The sequence below is a fragment of the Aegilops tauschii genome, unplaced genomic scaffold, assembly GCF_002575655.3.
Source record: "Aegilops tauschii subsp. strangulata cultivar AL8/78 unplaced genomic scaffold, Aet v6.0 ptg000076l_subseq_5457420:6198992_obj, whole genome shotgun sequence".
Taxonomy (NCBI): Eukaryota; Viridiplantae; Streptophyta; class Magnoliopsida; order Poales; family Poaceae; genus Aegilops; species Aegilops tauschii.
In genome coordinates, this window is record NW_027332479.1 from 211,957 (window position 1) to 229,460 (window position 17,504).

At 49.3% G+C, this 17,504-nt stretch overlaps 1 protein-coding gene across 1 annotated transcript in view; it reads left to right on the plus strand.

The window, feature by feature from the left end:
* Positions 1–17,504, plus strand: part of LOC141028343 (uncharacterized) — a 41,906-nt gene continuing 24,402 nt past the window's right edge. The window contains exon 1 of the mRNA XM_073506083.1: positions 1–700. Within this exon, the coding sequence (XP_073362184.1) occupies positions 1–700 (700 nt within the window). The remainder of the gene's footprint in view (positions 701–17,504) is intronic.

Genomic DNA, 17,504 nt, shown 5'->3' on the forward strand with positions numbered 1-17,504 from the left:
ATGGCAATGGCAGAGTACCTTGGCAAAATCAAGAGCCTCACCGATGAAGTCGCGTGCACCGCTGCGGCGCTCTCTGATCCGGAGATCGTCTCCAAGATCCTTGCTGGACTCGACATGGATTATAATCCAGCCGTCTCTGCCCTTGCTGCACGGGTGGAAACCATCAGGGTTCCGGAGCTGCATAGCCAGCTGCTCAGCTTTGATGCCCGCCTCACCCTCCTCCATGGCGGTGATCTACGACAATCTTCTTCTTACTCCGCTTCACGGGGTCGCGGCCGTGGCTGTGGTCACCAGGGCGCCAACCGTGGTGGTTGCCGCAGACGTGGCGCTTCTTCAGGCGATGGTGCCCGCTCTGGTGGCGGCTATGGCAACAACAACAAGGGTGGCGGCTACGGCAACAACAACGGGGGTCGCGGCTTCAACTCCAACAATGGCCGCCGCAACTCTTCATCACGTGGCCGCCCTCGTTGTCAACTCTGCAAGAAGGCCGGCCACATGATCATTGATTGCTGGCATAGGTTTGATGAAAATTATGTCCTGGATGCTCGTTTGGTTGCAGCTGCTATGCGTGAGCAAGGAGGGGATGGTGTCTGGTATGTCGACTCTGGTGCTACGGACCACGTCACCAATGAGCTAGAGCAACTTGCCCTTCGCGAGACTTATCACGGCAACGACCAGATCCACACCGCCAGTGGTAGAGGTATGGATATTGTTGGGGAATGCAGTATTTCAAATTTTTTACCTACGATCACGCAAGATCTATCTATGTGATGCATAACAACGAGCGGGAGAGTGTGTCCACGTACCCTCGTAGACCGAAAGCGGAAGCGTTAAGTAACGCGGTTGACACTACTAGGGAAAAGCCTATACACAGAATCTTACCAGCTGCGCGCTTTAAAATAAGGCGCTGCTGCTAACTAGCAGTAGCGCGCGCACAAAACTCGCTGCTAAAATAAATGTATCAATAGCGCGCCCTCTCTAAGACGCGCTACTGCTATAATTGCCACGCCGCCGCCGCGAGGCTAGTTCTAGCAGCAGCGCGCTAATATGAAGAGCGCTACTGCTACAGACCATAGCAGTAGCGCATTTACACAATAACCGCTACGACTTAGTTTACTAAAAAAAATAGTCCCACCTCGCTCCGTGAAGAGAGTTTGTACCACCTTAAATATGTTAGTTCTCAAACTTTGACAACCACTTGGTCTTCATTGAACTCTATGTGTAGAATTAGTGGCCGCAATATGAGTCTTCACCAGTTCCTAAACTGGCGAGGACTCATATTGACAAATCAGATTGTACACAAAAAGATCATTGATGATCAATGTATGTTTTATGTCTATTTTTACATGCTGACACATAGCAGTAGCGCGCTCTTTGTGAAAGGCGCTACTTCTAGGTCGTTTAGCAGTAGCGCCTTCTGCTATAGCGCGCTACTGCTAAGCCATTCCATCTCCCCCCTCCGATCTATCCGATCCACTCACACTCACACTCACTCGATCTCCCCCTCAACCCCCCACGCCGGTCCTCCCCCGTCGCCCCTCCTCCAATCTGCGCCGCCGCCACCTCCTCCTCCTCGCTGGACTCGGTATCGGCCTCCTCCTCCGTCCTCCCTCTAGTCGCCGCTGGCCGGCCCCTCCTCGCTCCGCCTTCCTCCTCCGTCCTCCCTCCACTCGCCGCTGGCTGGCCCCTCCTCGCTCCGTTTTCCTCCTCCGTCCTACTCTCTTCTCCCTCCTCGAGTCGCCCCTCCTTCTCCCTCCTCCCTCCTCCATCCACAACCCCTCCTCCCTGCTACATTTTGATTTAGTAGGCTAGTTGATTTAGTTGATTTAGAACATTTTGATTTAGTTGATTTAGTATGCTAGTTGATTTAGAACATTTTGATTTAGTTGATTTAGTAGGCTAGTTGATTTAGTTGATTTAGTAGGCTAGTTGATTTAGTTCATTTAGAAAATTTTGATTTAGTTGATTTAGTATGCTAGTGGATTTAGTAGGCTAGTTGATTTAGTTGATTTAGTATGCACCATTTTATTGTTATTTTTTCTGTACATGGATAGGTAGATGCTTTTGTTTTTTTTGTAATAAGTTGGCAAAATGTAGGTGCCAATTTAGTTAAATTTGCCACTTGTTTTTTTAATCAATTATCTTAGGCAATAGGGGCCAAATGAGATGAAATGTCTTGGTAGGTGGTACCCTTATTTGGTAGATATTTGTGTAAAGTTTTTTCGGCAATAGGTGCCACCGAAATGCTTTGTCCATAAAATTGCTTCTCGCGGAAGAACAAAAAATATCACATGCTACTGTTTTTCTTTCCTATGAAGTGAGTCTTTAATCCTTTGCTCATATTGCTTTAGGAAAATGGCGCCACCACCACCACCACCACTATGTCGACTGTGCAAGTCAAGGTGCGCCAGCAGCCTTGCAACTGGCAAGCTGTTTGACATCTACTTCCAGCCGAGTTTTCATCATGCAGCGGTAAGAAATTAGATGAAATGTAACTACTATTTTATTTTTAGTGTTGGCATTACTGCATTGTGTCATTGTGCTTTTTTTACACAGATCGTCCCATGCAATGTGAGGTTGAAATTCAACAAGCTGACAGGAGACACTCTGACATTTGAGGCTCCTGGGGGGCCGTACACTATGGAGGTCGAGAAAGGACACAATATGTCGCCGATTGGAGGAGATGGATGGGCCCGTTTCCTTGCCCACATGCGTCTTACTTGTCGGTGTGGAACGACACCTATGGGATCACAAGAATCCCTACTACGGTTGCCGGGGCGCGGGTTGCAAGAAGAGCAGGATTAGTAACCAGCACCAGGATCGTTTACCCAAGTTCGGGCCGCGAGGATGCGTAAAACCCTAGTCCTGCTTTGGTGGGTGTATTTCAGAGAGTTCTTGAGCTCTCAAACTAGCTGTGGTGAGTGCGTGGTTCCAAAGAGCCGAATCCTTCTCCAGTATGCCATGGGTCTCCTTTTATAGGCGAAAGGGGCTGCCACAGTGGCATACAGGAGGTGGAAAGGCGCACAGTGCTATGAGCTTATCGCTCGTATTACATGACAAGACGAATTTAATGCGCCGCTGAGGTGTCCCCTAACTTTATCGGGGACGGGGGCAAGGCCCGTCCCGTCCGTCGCCGCTCCTCCTCGCTTCGACACGCGCCCTGGCCAGTGATGCGTGCGGCGCCATGTAGGCAGGCAGGCAGCTGATGTGGCGCGGTGGTAGGGTCTTCACGAAGATCTGCATGCCTCCACGCGGGCGCTTGATGAGTTGGCTGGAAGCTGCATGTTTCCACGCAGGTGCCTGCCCAGCTGGTCGGGTTGGCAGCTGCATGTGAACGGCGGTGGAGACTTGGTTGGTGCGGGCCTGGCAGTGGCCCTGCTGGCGTCTTTGGCGAGGGCCTTGCCGGGTGGCCCGGCAAGGGTCTTGCCATGGCGCGCTGTCGTCCCCGGCAAGGATCTTGCCGGGGGTCTCGTGGCTTTCCTCGACAAGGATCTTGCCGAGGATCGTCATCTTCTAATCCTCATCTGATCTTGGGTGTTCCTTGTCTTCACAAAGATCTGCATGCCACCATGGAGGTGCCTCCCTAGCCCTGGCCCAATGTGATGTTGGAGACCGTGGGCTCAAGGGTGGCTCGCTTTGTTGGTGTGGGGCGAGCTGCCCCGGCAAGGGTCTTGCCGGGGCTGCTGAGGCTGCCCCGGCAAGGGTCTTGTCGGGGGAACCTGCTTCGTCCCTCCGCCCTTTGTGGTCTTGGCCTTGGCGTTGCTCTGGTTATCTTGGGCTTCGGTCTTACCTTGGCTCACCTTCCCTGTTCTGCTTGGTGTGACCGTGGGCGCGGCTCCGACTGCCCGTGCATAGGTAAAGGGGTACAAAAGTGTGCACCTCCTTTTGTACACCGACAGGAGCCCCCGGGCCTGGGACACACATAAGCGCGACGCGTTCTTGGGCCAGGCCCAAAACGGTGCGCGGGCAGGCGGGGCAGTTTTTACCGCGGAAAAACTTTTCACGCGCTTCGCTTCCCACGACCCCGCGCGCGGCGTGGCGCGGCGTGGAGGGGTGCGCGTGACGTGGGCAACATGCATGGGGCAGTTCCCGCATGCATGCGTCATATCATAGTAAAGAGGCGGCTCGCGCCTTCCCCATAAAAAGAGGGAGGCGTGGAGGCGCGGCTCATTTACCGCGCGGGGCCGGGTCGCGGCCTTCAAGGCGTCCACACCCCATGATCAAGGGGTTGGGAGAGGTTGCCTCACCGTCCCCTCGATTCTACATGTTCGCCACGCGTCCTCCATACGCTTGGGGTGGCAGGCGATGGAGGCGGGAAACCGGGCCGTCGCTGGTTGGGGCAGCGGGTCGGTCCCGATTCCCTGCGCCTCTGGTGGCTGGATTGGTCGAGCGGGACAGCCGAGCCCCGACCCCGCCCTTTTATAAGGAGGGGGAAGGGGGATGGCATCCCGTACTCTTCTGTCATCTATCTCCTCTTGCTTCCGCTTCTTCCTTTCACTCGCCATGGAGAAAGGGAATCCCGGTCCTTCGTCGGTGGCGGCAAGGGTCGCTGCTCGACAGCGCGTCCCTCCCCCTCCTCAGCCTGCGGTGGTGGAGCCGGCCGCGAGGGGAAGGGGGAGGGGGCGAGGCCGTGGGCGAGGCCAGGGCAGAGGTCATAGTGCTCGGGGAAGGGAGGACGGGGCGGCGCGCCGGCTTCGCCCCCGCCAATGATGCCTTTTCCGATGGAAGGCCATGTCGGAGACCAGCCCCGCGAGTTCTTCATCAGGCTGCGCCGGCCTCCGCGTCGCCGTCTTCGTCTTCCCGCCCCGTTTGCTTGGGAGATGGAGCGTGACCAGCCCCAATCCCTCAGATTGCACATGAGGGGCTGTGGGAATGGGGGCACGCGGGCCGACGTTGACTTCCCGACTCCTCGGGCCAGGTACCTCCGTCGCGGATGGAAGACGTTTGCTCGCATACACAGCCTGACGGCGGGGCTCGTCCTCTACTTCAAATTAAGGGAGGACGGTCTGCTCTCCATCAAGGTCTTCAGAGACTTCGGGACTCGCCTGAAGTGCTGCGTGGAGAGCTCCTCCGATGGAGATTCCGACGATGGAAGCTCTTCCTCGAGCGAAAGTGACGAGGAGGACAGCGGGGCAGATGACGGGGACGAGTCCGCCTAGGCGTCGGACGCCCCGCGCCTGGGCGGGTGCGGCAGCAGCAGCATCTGCACCTGGCCGCTCCTCCGGCAGAGTTTATCTGGGGGTGGGGCCAGCTCCTTGAACTTCTCGGGGCCGTCTCCTTGGGCGGCTGGCGTCGGGAGGCTGCGGAAGAGGAAGAGGGCGGGCGGCAAGGTCGTCAACTCGGAGTACGCGGGCACCGACGCCTTCATCGCGTATTGCCAGTCCTGCCGCCTCGTCTTCCAGCTCCTTTCCCGGCACCGTCATCACCGGCCCACTCGTGGGCGGCCACCGAGGTCTTCTCTTTGTGCTTTCTGCTGCTCGTAGCTCGCCTAGGCGCCCCTTTTGCCCTTTTGCCTCCTTGACCTGCCTCCTGAGGAGAGGGACAAGAAAGGGATCACGGGCATCTTATGTCTTTTTTAATCTGTAAGCCTTCAGGCCTTGTTAAATTTAAAGCTTGTAATCCCCGTTGTTCAAGTTTTTCATTCCGTACAGACTGTACCTATGTGGGATGTTTTTAATGAAAAAGGGGTGTTTGCCGGGTTTTTGGTTCGTGGGTAGACCCCGCGACAAGGAGCGAATCCTTGTTACAATTTAAGATAAACGTTTTCACCCGGCAACAGGCCTTGCCATCCCCCCACTTCGCTCGACCATTCTCGCACCCTTGGCGGAGGCAGGGATGAAGCGGGCTTAGGCTCCTCGTTCTACTTCCTTGCCACCGCGACTACAACCAAATCCGGGCCCAGGAGATAATCCTTGGGTATAGAAAAAGGGAAGCACGGTGGCCTAAAAATAAAACGAGGTTTCACATATCCCAGTTCCGTTCCGAAATGCATGATAGAGGATGAAAGATTTATCTGGATCTGCAGCCCCCAACAACCTTGTCTTGCCGCGGTTGGATCCTTGTGCTTGCAGCCCCCGGCACTCTGGTTTGCCGGGGTCGGGACGTCAGTCCGTTTCCTTTCTTCCAAGTAGCTCGGCAGAAGTGCTCATGTGCCATGCGAACCAAAGAAGGACAGAAAAGAGACAGATAGACGCGCACTCGACTTCTAGGCTAGGGGTTAGTCGTCGCTAAGCACTATCAACCCTAACCAAGGAAGAGACTCGACCTAGCATGCATGCTATAACTTAGGGCGCCAGCGCTTCATTTATTTATGCTCAGGGTCTGCGCCTGGCTTTGTACAAAGGGTCACATGCCTTGCCGGCAAAGCTTGTACAAAAGGTGGCTTCCGGGAGGCCCGGCAAGCCGCGCCTTACGGGTAAAACTTGCGAAGATGCTCGATGTTCTAGGAGTTGCTCACTGGGACAGCATCTTCGGTCTCCAGGCGGACTGTGCCGGGCCTGGTGACTCGCATTACCCGATAAGGGCCTTCCCACTTTGGCATCAACTTGTTGGAATTCTTGGCCGACTGAACGCGCCGAAGAACAAGGTCGCCTTCCTCAAAGCTTCGGGCATGAACCTTGCGGCTATGGTAGCGGCGCAAGGCTTGCTGGTAGCGTGCTACTCTCACAGCCGGCCAAAGACGATCTTCCTCAAGGAGCATCGCGTCATCTTGGCGCAACTGCTCTTGCTCAAGCTCATCATAAGCGAGCACTCGAGGTGACCCGTATATGAGTTCTGTGGGTAGAACTACTTCTGCCCCGTATACCAGGGCAAAAGGTGTCTGGCTGGTGGCTCGATTTGGCGTCGTCCTGATCGACCAAAGAACCGCCAACAACTCATCAATCCAGCGCCTTCCACTCTTGTGCTGCTTGTCAAAGGTCTTCGTTCTTAGGCCTCACAACCCTTCAGCATTTGCCCTCTCCGCATGGCCGTTGCTCCGTGGGTGTGCCACGGAAGCAAAACAGACCTTGCTACCAAGGTCTTGAATGTATTGCATGAAGGTGTGGCTTGTGAACTGCGTGTCGTTATCGGTGATGACTCTGTTTGGCACACCAAAACGGCAGACCAGTCCCTTGAAGACCTTGACGGCTGACTGAGCAGTCACCTTTCTCACTGCTTCCACTTCCGGCCACTTTGTGAACTTGTCGATTGCAACGTACAAGTACTCAAAGCCCCCGACAGCGCAGGGGAAAGGGCCCAGTATATCGAGCCCCCAGATCGAGAATGGCCAGGAGAGAGGGATTGTTTGAAGGGCTTGAGCTGGTTGATGAAGCTTCTTTGAATGGAACTGACACGCTTCACACTTGGTTACTAGTGCCGTTGCATCCTGGAGGGCGGTGGGCCAGAAGAGACCTTGCCAGAACGCCTTTCTGGCAAGGGCCCTTAACCCTATGTGGGAGCCACATATGCCTCCATGTATCTCTGCCAACAGCTCCAGTCCTTCCTCCCGGGGATGCACTTCAGTTTCACACCGTTCGGCCTTCTCCTGTACAGGACGTCATCGACGAACTGGTACAGGGCGGACCGACGGGCTACTTTTTCTGCTTCTTCCTTCTCCTCAGGAAGCTCCCCTGTTTGGAGGAATTGGACGGTATGCTGCGCCGATGCCGGAGCCTGGGGCTCGACGACAAGGACCAAAGGCATCTCTTCCGCCATGGGAGCGGCTGTCTCTACGGCCAGGGCTCGACGCCCTGCCGGAGCCAGTTGCTCTTGGGCAGGCCCAGCGTCCGCGGCAGCACCCTTGCCGGCAGCCCCAGGGGGCTCGGTAGGAAAGTACTTGCTGGGACCTGACATCCTCCACTTGTTCTGCCCCGTTGATGGCTCGACGGATGGTTGAGTTAACCGGAGCAAAAAGGTACCTGGTTCCACAGGTAGCTTGAATGCAGCACGCTTTGACAGGTAATCGGCGATGTCGTTCTCCATTCGGGGGACGTGCTTCGCTTGGATACCCTCAAAGCGTTCCTCCAGCTTCCTTACCTCATCTATGTAGGCCTCCATCAATTGGCTCTGGTAATCCTTGTTGACCTGCCTAACAACAAGCTGCGAGTCACCCCTGACGATGAGCTTCTTAACCCCGAGGTCTGCCGCGATCCTGAGACCGGCGAGCAATCCCTCGTACTCAGCAGTGTTGTTGGTGGACATCTCCCTGGGGAAGTGCATCTGGATCACGTACTTGAGGTGCTCTCCGGTGGGCGCGACGAGCAGCACACCGGCACCGGCGCCTTGCAGCGAGAAAGCCCCATCAAAATACATGATCCAGTCGCGGTCTGCTTCCTTGTCGGGGAGAGTGGTCTCCTGGATTTCTTCGTCAGGCGTTGAGGTCCATTCTGCAATGAACTCCGCCAAGACTCTGCTCTGGATTGTCGAGGTACTTTCAAACTTCAAACCGAAACTTGATAACTCCAAGGCCCATTCCACAATCCTTCCGGTTGCATCTGGGTTATGCAGTATCCGTTGCAACGGGAGGCGGGTGACGACAGTGATCTCGTGGGCTTGGAAGTAATGACGCAGCTTCCTCGAGGCCATAAGGAGGCCGAAGAGCAATTTTTGCACACCGGAATACCTCGACCTAGCCCCCTGCAAGAGGGAGCTGACAAAGTAGACCGGGTGCTGCATCATCTTCTTCTTCTGCACCACCTTACTCGACTGCGCGGGCACTGCCTTGGTGGTATCAGACTCTGCCGGGGGCCGCGCCTTGCCGGCACCAGGCCCTATCGGGGGAATCTTTGGCTTGCCATCCGCTGGTTCTGCCGCCGTCACTGCCTCCTCGTCGACCTCCCTCTGTGCCACCAGTGCGGCGCTGACCACTTGATTCGTCGCCGCCAGATATAGCAGCAACGGCTCTTGTGGTTTAGGCGCAACCAGTATTGGTGTGGAGGAAAGGTATTTCTTTAGATCCTGCAATGTTGCCTCGGCTTCTGGGGTCCACTCTATTGGGCCTGCCTTCTTCAAGATTTTGAAGAAAGGAAGGGCGCGCTCGGCGGACTTGGAGATGAATTGGTCCATGGCGGCGACGCAGCCGGTGAGCCGACGCACATCCTTGATCCGCTTGGGCGCCTCAATCTGCTCAATAGCCTTGATTTTGTCTGGGTTTGCCTCGATCCCGCGCTGTGATACGTCTCCAACGTATCTAATTTTTGTTTGCTCCATGCTATATTATCTTCTGTTTTGGACATTATTGGGCATTATTATTCACTTTTATATTATTTTTGGGAGTAACCTATTAACCGGAAGCCCAGCCCAGAATTGCTGTTTTTTGCCTATTTCAGAGTTTCGCAGAAAAAGAATATCAAACGGAGTCCAAACGGAATGAAACCTTCGGGAACGTGATTTTCGGAACGAACATGATCCAGGAGACTTGGACCCTACGTCAAGGAAGCTTCTAGGAAGCCACGAGGTAGGGGGGCGCGCCTACCCCCCCAGGCGCGCCCTCCACCCTCGTGGGCCCCATGTTGCTCCACTAATGTACTCCTTCCGCCTATATATACCTACGTACCCCCAAATGATCAGATACGGAGCCAAAAACCTAATTCCACCGCCGCAACCTTCTGTACCCACGAGATCCCATCTTGGGGCCTGTTCCGGAGCTCCGTCGGAGGGGGCATCGATCACGGAGGGCTTCTACATCAACACCATAGCCTCTCCGATGAAGTGTGAGTAGTTTACCTCAGACCTTCGGGTCCATAGTTATTAGCTAGATGGCTTCTTCTCTCTCTTTGGATCTCAATACAATGTTCTCCCCCTCTCTTGTGGAGATCTATTCGATGTAATCTTCTTTTGCGGTGTGTTTGTTGAGACCGATGAATTGTGGGTTTATGATCAAGTTTATCTATGAACAATATTTGAATCTTCTGAATTCTTTTATGTATGATTGGTTATCTTTGCAAGTCTCTTCGAATTATCAGTTTGGTTTGGCCTACTAGATTGATCTTTCTTGCAATGGGAGAAGTGCTTAGCTTTGGGTTCAATCTTGCGGTGTCCTTTCCCAGTGACAGTAGGGGCATCAAGGCACGTATTGTATTGTTGCCATCGAGGATAACAAGATGGGGTTTTTATCATATTGCATGAATTTATCCCTCTACATCATGTCATCTTGCTTAAAGCGTTACTCTGTTCTTATGAACTTAATACTCTAGATGCATGCTGGATAGCGGTCGATGTGTGGAGTAATAGTAGTAGATGCAGGCAGGAGTCGGTCTACTTGTCTCGGACATGATGCCTATATACATGATCATACCTAGATATTCTCATAACTATGCTCAATTCTGTCAATTGCTCAACAGTAATTTGTTCACCCACCGTAAAATACTTATGCTCTTGAGAGAAGCCACTAGTGAAACCTATGGCCCCCGGGTCTATTTTCCATCATATTAATCTTCCAACACTTAGCTATTTCTTTGCCGTTTTTATTTACTTTCTTTACTTTGCATCTTTATCACAAAAATACCAAAAATATTATCCTATCATATCTATCAGATCTCACTCTCGTAAGTGACCGTGTAGGGATTGACAACCCTTATCGCGTTGGTTGCGAGGATTTATTTGTTTGTGTAGGTGCGAGGGACTTGCGTGTAGCCTCCTACTGGATTGATACCTTGGTTCTCAGAAACTGAGGGAAATACTTACGCTACTTTGCTGCATCACCCTTTCCTCTTCAAGGGAAAACCAACGCAGTGCTCAAGAGGTAGGAAGAAGGATTTCTGGCGCCGTTGCCGGGGAGGTCTACGTGAAGTCAACATACCAAGTACCCATCACAAACCCTTATCTCCCGCATTACATTATTTGCCATTTGCCTCTCGGTTTCCTCTCCCCCACTTCACCCTTGCCATTTTATTCGCCCTCTATTTTTTGTTCGCCTCTTTTTCTTTTGCTTGCCTTGTCGTCATGGCTAGTACTTTATCGTCTCCGTTGTCTCCCGAAAATGAAGTTCTCAATTTTAAACAAAGGGAGGGAGAAAATCTAAAAGACGCTTGGTATAGAATTTGCAATGCTCAAAATAGATCTACCAGGAAGCAATCTACTTCCATTCTTCTCCGCAATTTTTATGTAGGCGCTAATCCTTGGTATAGATATATTGTTGATACCATTGCTGGAGGGAATTTCTTGGGTAGCCATACTTTTGACTCTTATAATGCTATGATAGATTTATTTGGCTCACCACCTCTCTTGGTTAATGGAACTATGTTAACTTTGGAGCATGTAATGCAAAGACTTGAAATTATTGAAAATAAAGTTGCTACCGTAGAGTTAATTGAAAATCTGGATAAAAAGATCCACAACCAAATTACCCAATATGGATCTAAGGTAGGAGTCACTTTGAAAAATATGAAGGAGAAGGAACCCATAGTTAATGAAAGAATAAATCAAGATTCCACTAGAATCGATAAACTTGAGGGTATCATTACTAACTTGGGAACCGCTTTTTCTTCCGTAAAGAATACTCCAAGTCCTCCAACTAAAATTGCCAAGCTTATGTATCTTCCTAAAAATAAGGGTGAATCCTCTAGTAAAGAAACTGCGGATCTTAAATCTATAAGTATTCATCCCAATCTTTTTGCTATCATTAAGGAACCATTTGCTACAAATGAATTTTTCGATCTTGTTCCTAAAAGTTTGATAATTAATAAAAATAAAGAAACTCTAAAGGATGATAGATGTCTTATTGAAGAATTGCCCACTAAATATGGCAATACCTAGATCTATCCTTGCTTTTATGCCTAGCTAGGGGCGTTAAACGATAGCGCTTGTTGGGAGGCAACCCAATTTTATTTTTAGTTTTTTGCTTTTTGCTTCTGTTTAGGAATAAATATTTGATCTAGCCTCTGTTTAGATGTGTTTTTATATTTTAATTAGTGTTTGTGCCAAGTTAAACCTACAGGATCTTCTTGGATGATAGTTATTTGATCTTGCAGAAAATGCCAGAAAATTTCTGTTCACGAAAATAATTGTTAGAAATCACCAAAACGTGATAAAATATTGATTCCAATTGATGCTGATCAATAAACAAATTTTCTAGGTCTTCCTATTTTGGCTGATTTTTTGGAGTTCCAGAAGTTAGCTACAGACTGTTCTGGTTTTGACAGATTCTGTTTTTCGTGTGTTGTTTGCTTATTTTGATGAATCTATGGCTAGTAAAATAGTTTATAAACCATAGAGAAGTTGGAATATAGTAGGTTTAACACCAATATAAATAAAGAATGAGTTCATTACACTACCTTGAAGTGGTCTTTTGTTTTCTTTCGCTAACGGAGCTCACGAGATTTTCTGCTAAGTTTTGTGTTGTGAAGTTTTCAAGTTTTGGGTGAAAGATTTGATGGATTATGGAACAACGAGTGGCAAGAGCCTCAGCTTGGGGATGCCCATGGCACCCCAAAGATAATCTATGGACACCAAAAATCCAAAGCTTGGGGATGCCCAGGAAGGCATCCCCTCTTTCGTCTACTTCCATCGGTAACTTTACTTGGAGCTATATTTTTATTCACCGCATGATATGTGTTTTGCTTGGAGCGTCTTGTATGATTTGAGTCTTTGCTTTTTAGTTTACCACAATCATCCTTGCTGTACACACCTTTTGAGAGAGACACACATGATTCGGAAATTATTAGAATACTCTATGTGCTTCACTTATATCTTTTCAGTTATATAGTTTTTGCTCTAGTACTTCACTTATATCTTTTAGAGCACGGTGGTGGATTTGTTTTATAGAAACAATTGATCTCTCATGCTTCACTTAGATTATTTTGAGACTCTTAAATAGCATGGTAATTTGCTTAAAAATCCTAATATGCTATGTATTCAAGATTAGTAAAAACTTTCTTATGAGTGTGTTGAATACTAAGAGAAGTTTGATGCTTGATGATTGTTTTGAGACATGGAGGTAGTAATATTAAAGTTGTGCTAGTTGAGTAGTTGTGAATTTGAGAAATACTTGTGTTGAAGTTTGCAAGTCCCTTAGCATGCACGTATGGTAAACGTTATGTAACAAATTTGAAATATGAGGTGTTCTTTGATTGTCCTCCTTATGAGTGGCGGTCGGGGACGAGCGATGGTCTTTTCCTACCAATCTATCCCCCTAGGAGCATGCGCGTAGTGCTTGGTTTTTGATGACTTGTAGATTTTTGCAATAAGTATGTGAGTTCTTTATGACTAATGTTGAGTCCATGGATTATACGCACTCTCACCTTTCCACCATTGCTAGCCTCTTCGGTACCGTGCATTGCCCTTTCTCACATTGAGAGTTGGTGCAAACTTCACCGGTGCATCCAAACCCTGTGATATGATACGCTCTTTCACACATAAACCTCCTTAAATCTTCCTCAAATCAGCCACCATACCTACCTATTATGGCATTTCCATAGCCATTCCGAGATATATTGCCATGCAACTTTCCACCATCCCGTTTATCATGACACGTTCATCATTGTCATATTGCTTTGCATGATCATGTAGTTGACCTAGTATTTCTGGCAAAGCCACCATTCATAATTCTTTCATACATGTCATTCTTGGTTCATAGCATATCCCGGTACACCGCCGGAGGCATTCATATGGAGTCATACTTTGTTCTAGTATCGAATTGTAATCATTGAGTTGTAAATAAATAGAAGTGTGATGATCATCATTTTCTAGAGCATTGTCCCAAGTGAGGAATAAAAAAAGAGAAAGGCGATAAAAAAAGAGAAGGCCCAAAAAAAATGAGAGAAAAAGAGAGAAGGGACAATGTTACTATCCTTTTACCACACTTGTGCTTCAAAGTAGCATCATAATCTTCATGATAGAGAGTCTCTTGTTTTGTCACTTTCATATACTAAGTGGGGATTTTTCATTATAGAACTTGGCTTGTATATTCCAACAATGGGCCTCCTCAAGTGCCCTAGGTCTTCGTGAGCAAGCAAGTTGGATGCACACCCACTTAGTTTCTTCTGTTGAGCTTTCATATATTTATAGCTCTAGTGCATCCGTTGCATGGCAATCCCTACTCCTTGCATTAACATCAATCGATGGGCATCTCCATAGCTCATTGATTAGCCTCGTTGATGTGCGACTTTCTCCTTTTTTGTCTTCTCCACATAACCCCCATCATCATATTCTATTCCACCCATAGTGCTATGTCCATGGCTCATGCTCATGTATTGCGTGAAGGTTGAAAAAGTTTGAGATTACTAAAGTATGAAACAATTGCTTGGCTTGTCATTGTGGTTGTGCATGATGAGAGCATTCTTGTGTGACGAAAATGGAGCAGGACTAAACTATATGATTTTGTAGGGATGAACTTTCTTTGGCCATGTTATTTTGAGAGGACATAATTGCTTAGTTAGTATGCTTGAAGTATTATTATTTTTATGTCAATATGAACTTTTATCTTGAATCTTTTGGATCTGAATATTCATACCACAATTAAGAATAATTACATTGAAATTATGCCAAGTAGTGTTCCGCATCAAAAATTCTGTTTTTATCATTTACCTACTCGAGGACGAGCAGGAATTAATCTTGGGGAAGCTTGATACGTCTCCAACGTATCTATAATTTTTGATTGCTCCATGCTATATTATCTTCTGTTTTGGACATTATTGGGCTTTATTATTCACTTTTATATTATTTTTGGGACTAACCTATTAACCGGAGGCCAAGCCCAGAATTGCTGTTTTTTGCCTATTTCAGAGTTTCGCTGAAAAAGAATATCAAACGGAGTCCAAACGGAATGAAACCTTCGGGAACGTGATTTTCGGAACGAACATGATCCAGGAGACTTGGACCCTACGTCAAGGATGCTTCCAGGAAGCCACGAGGTAGGGGGGCGCGCCTACCCCCCAGGCGCGCCCTCCACCCTCGTGGGCCCCATGTTGCTCCACCAACCACTACTAGGAAAAGGCCTACTAATGGCGCACCTAATTTGGCCATTAATGGCGCATTAGTGGTGCGCCATTAGTAGCACGCCATTAGTATATTTTACTAATGGCGCACCACTGGTGCGCCATTAGTATCTGGTATACTAATGGCGCACCCCAGATGCGCCATTAGTATATACAACAGTGCGCCATTAGTATGCCTCCCAGGGGGCCATCTATACCCAGGTGCTTTGGCATACTAATGGCGCACAACAACTGGATGCGCCATTAGTAACTTCGGCATACTAATGGCGCATCACTAAACAGTGCGCCATTAGTATGCCGAAGTTACTAATGGCGCATCACTAAACAGTGCGCCATTAGTATCCTCTGGCATACTAATGGCGCACTATGATGTGATGCGCCATTAGTATGAATATTAGGTTTTTTTTATTTTTTAATTTTCTGTTTTTTGCACAGGTTACAAAATGTATAATTGGACAAAATATAGACAGCACACATCAACAACAGATTCATCGAATACAATAGAAGATTAGTCTCTGAATACAATTCATCATTTTAGTCTCCGAATACAATTCATCATATTAGTCTCCGAATTGAAAAGACCGAACAAAGATAGAACATTATATTACAAGTCTCGAGACCGCGAGTTTGTCTTCACATTACAAGTCGATATCGATCATCTAAACTACCATCACATAGAAGAGAGCTGCGGTCATCACGATGAGCATCATCACGATGAAACTCGTCTTCATCCGGTTCCTCCAACGCTCCCTCCCCTCTCCCGCTAGATAGCGGGCGTATCTAGATTCGGCCTCGGCCCTAGTGGCGTACCCTTTGTAACTGTTACCGCTGAATCGGTGAACCTGTCTCCGACACTCCTCCCAGTCGTCGTAGACTCCGGGAACCTTACCCTTGTACACGACATACCACGGCATCGCTATGCAGTAGCCAAACGAAACGTTAGTACCAATTCACAGACAATACATAAGCAATATATAAGTATGCAACAGAACGATCGGAAGAGAAAAGCAAGACATTAATAGCATCGATTACATCTAAGTTGAAGGACTCTCAAAACCAAAGAGACATACTACAAGTTCATTAAAGTTTAATTACAACATGAGCCAATCGATGTTTCAGAACTAGACACAGCATCACTGCTTTCGACTCGACTCAAGGGACCGGAGCATGGATGAAGCCGCCGTCTATCGTGGGAGTCATGAAACAACGGGCGTTGTCAGCCTGCATTTGTAGGATTGTGTCGATGTCACTGTTGGACGGTTGATTTCTGAGGTAGAACTGCCCCGAGGTACGAAGGACATCTTGATGGATGATTTCCGCAAACTCCGACTGGATGCGAAAGAATTCTTGTCTGATGTCCGCGTCCTGGATTGCCGACACGCTCGCGGCCCAATCTTTGAGTCTACTCGGTAGCAGTAGTTGATGATGGTCCCGTACGATCGCCCGCATGTGATGGATGGCGTAGTAGGCACCCTTCTGACCGCCAGGCGGCTGCTTGACGCAGCAGAACATCGTATTGTGGGAGAACACGTGCTTGCCGTACTTACGAATAGGCCTGGTGAAGGTGCCTCCAGATTTGACGTAGCCGGGGAGAACATCATCAAGAACCTTCTTGACATTTGTGTAGTCTACGTTCGACTGACGGTCCGGGTCGAAATACGTGGCCATGGAATATTTGGGGCTTAGGAGGATGAGCGTGCAATGTGTGTCACTGCAGAAAACACGGAATGTTAAAAGAAAAACGATCGAAATCTAAGAATTCATATGTTACGGGGCGGTTGAGGGGAGGACTTACTCAGGAAAGTAAGGCACGAGGAAGTTGTCCTTATCTTGGTTTGCCAGAATGACGCCTTCGAGGTAAGAACTCGCGACTTGCCGGTCCCCAGCGCTGCCCAAGATCTTGGCACGCATGTAGAAGGGGTCGACTATCACGATGTCCGGGGTCTTGTCGCGAATGATCCGCATCTCCATACTCAGCGAAAATAGCCGAACGAAGGTGTAGTGCAGCGGATGAAGGTTCAACATAGCGTGGATGTCATCAAACCGCAGGACGATCGTACCCCCGATGGAGTTATCCACAAAGCCCTTGCCCTCTGGCACCTTGGCCGCGAAAACCGGGTATGCCACATCCTTCTCTCAGAGACGCCGCTTCTCCAAAGAAAGAACACTGTCATGCAGACTCCGCATAGCACCGGTTGCAGCATCGAGCATATTTCTCGGTAGCATCGGCCTACCCGCCACATGCACCCTCCTCGAGATATCCGCAGTTGAAGGTGGCCCGTCCTGAGCACGGATCGTACTCGGTGCCGGCTGGCCCGCACCCTTGTTAGTCTTTCTTTTGTGTGCCTTCTTCTTGATCTCCTGTAATGGGACCGAGTTCTGCTCACAGGCCGCCTTCTTGAGTGTGTTGGGGCTGATCATATTTCGCACCTCGCCTATCTGAGGCTCGGTGAAGTCGGCAGCTGGAGGCGTCTCCTGAGAGCTGAACTGCAGACGACGCCTGTTGCAACTTGGCTTTTCCGCGGTACCAGCTAGATCGCACACGTCTTTTGTTGGGTTGGGTTCTTGAGAAGGAGGCCCCATGAAGTC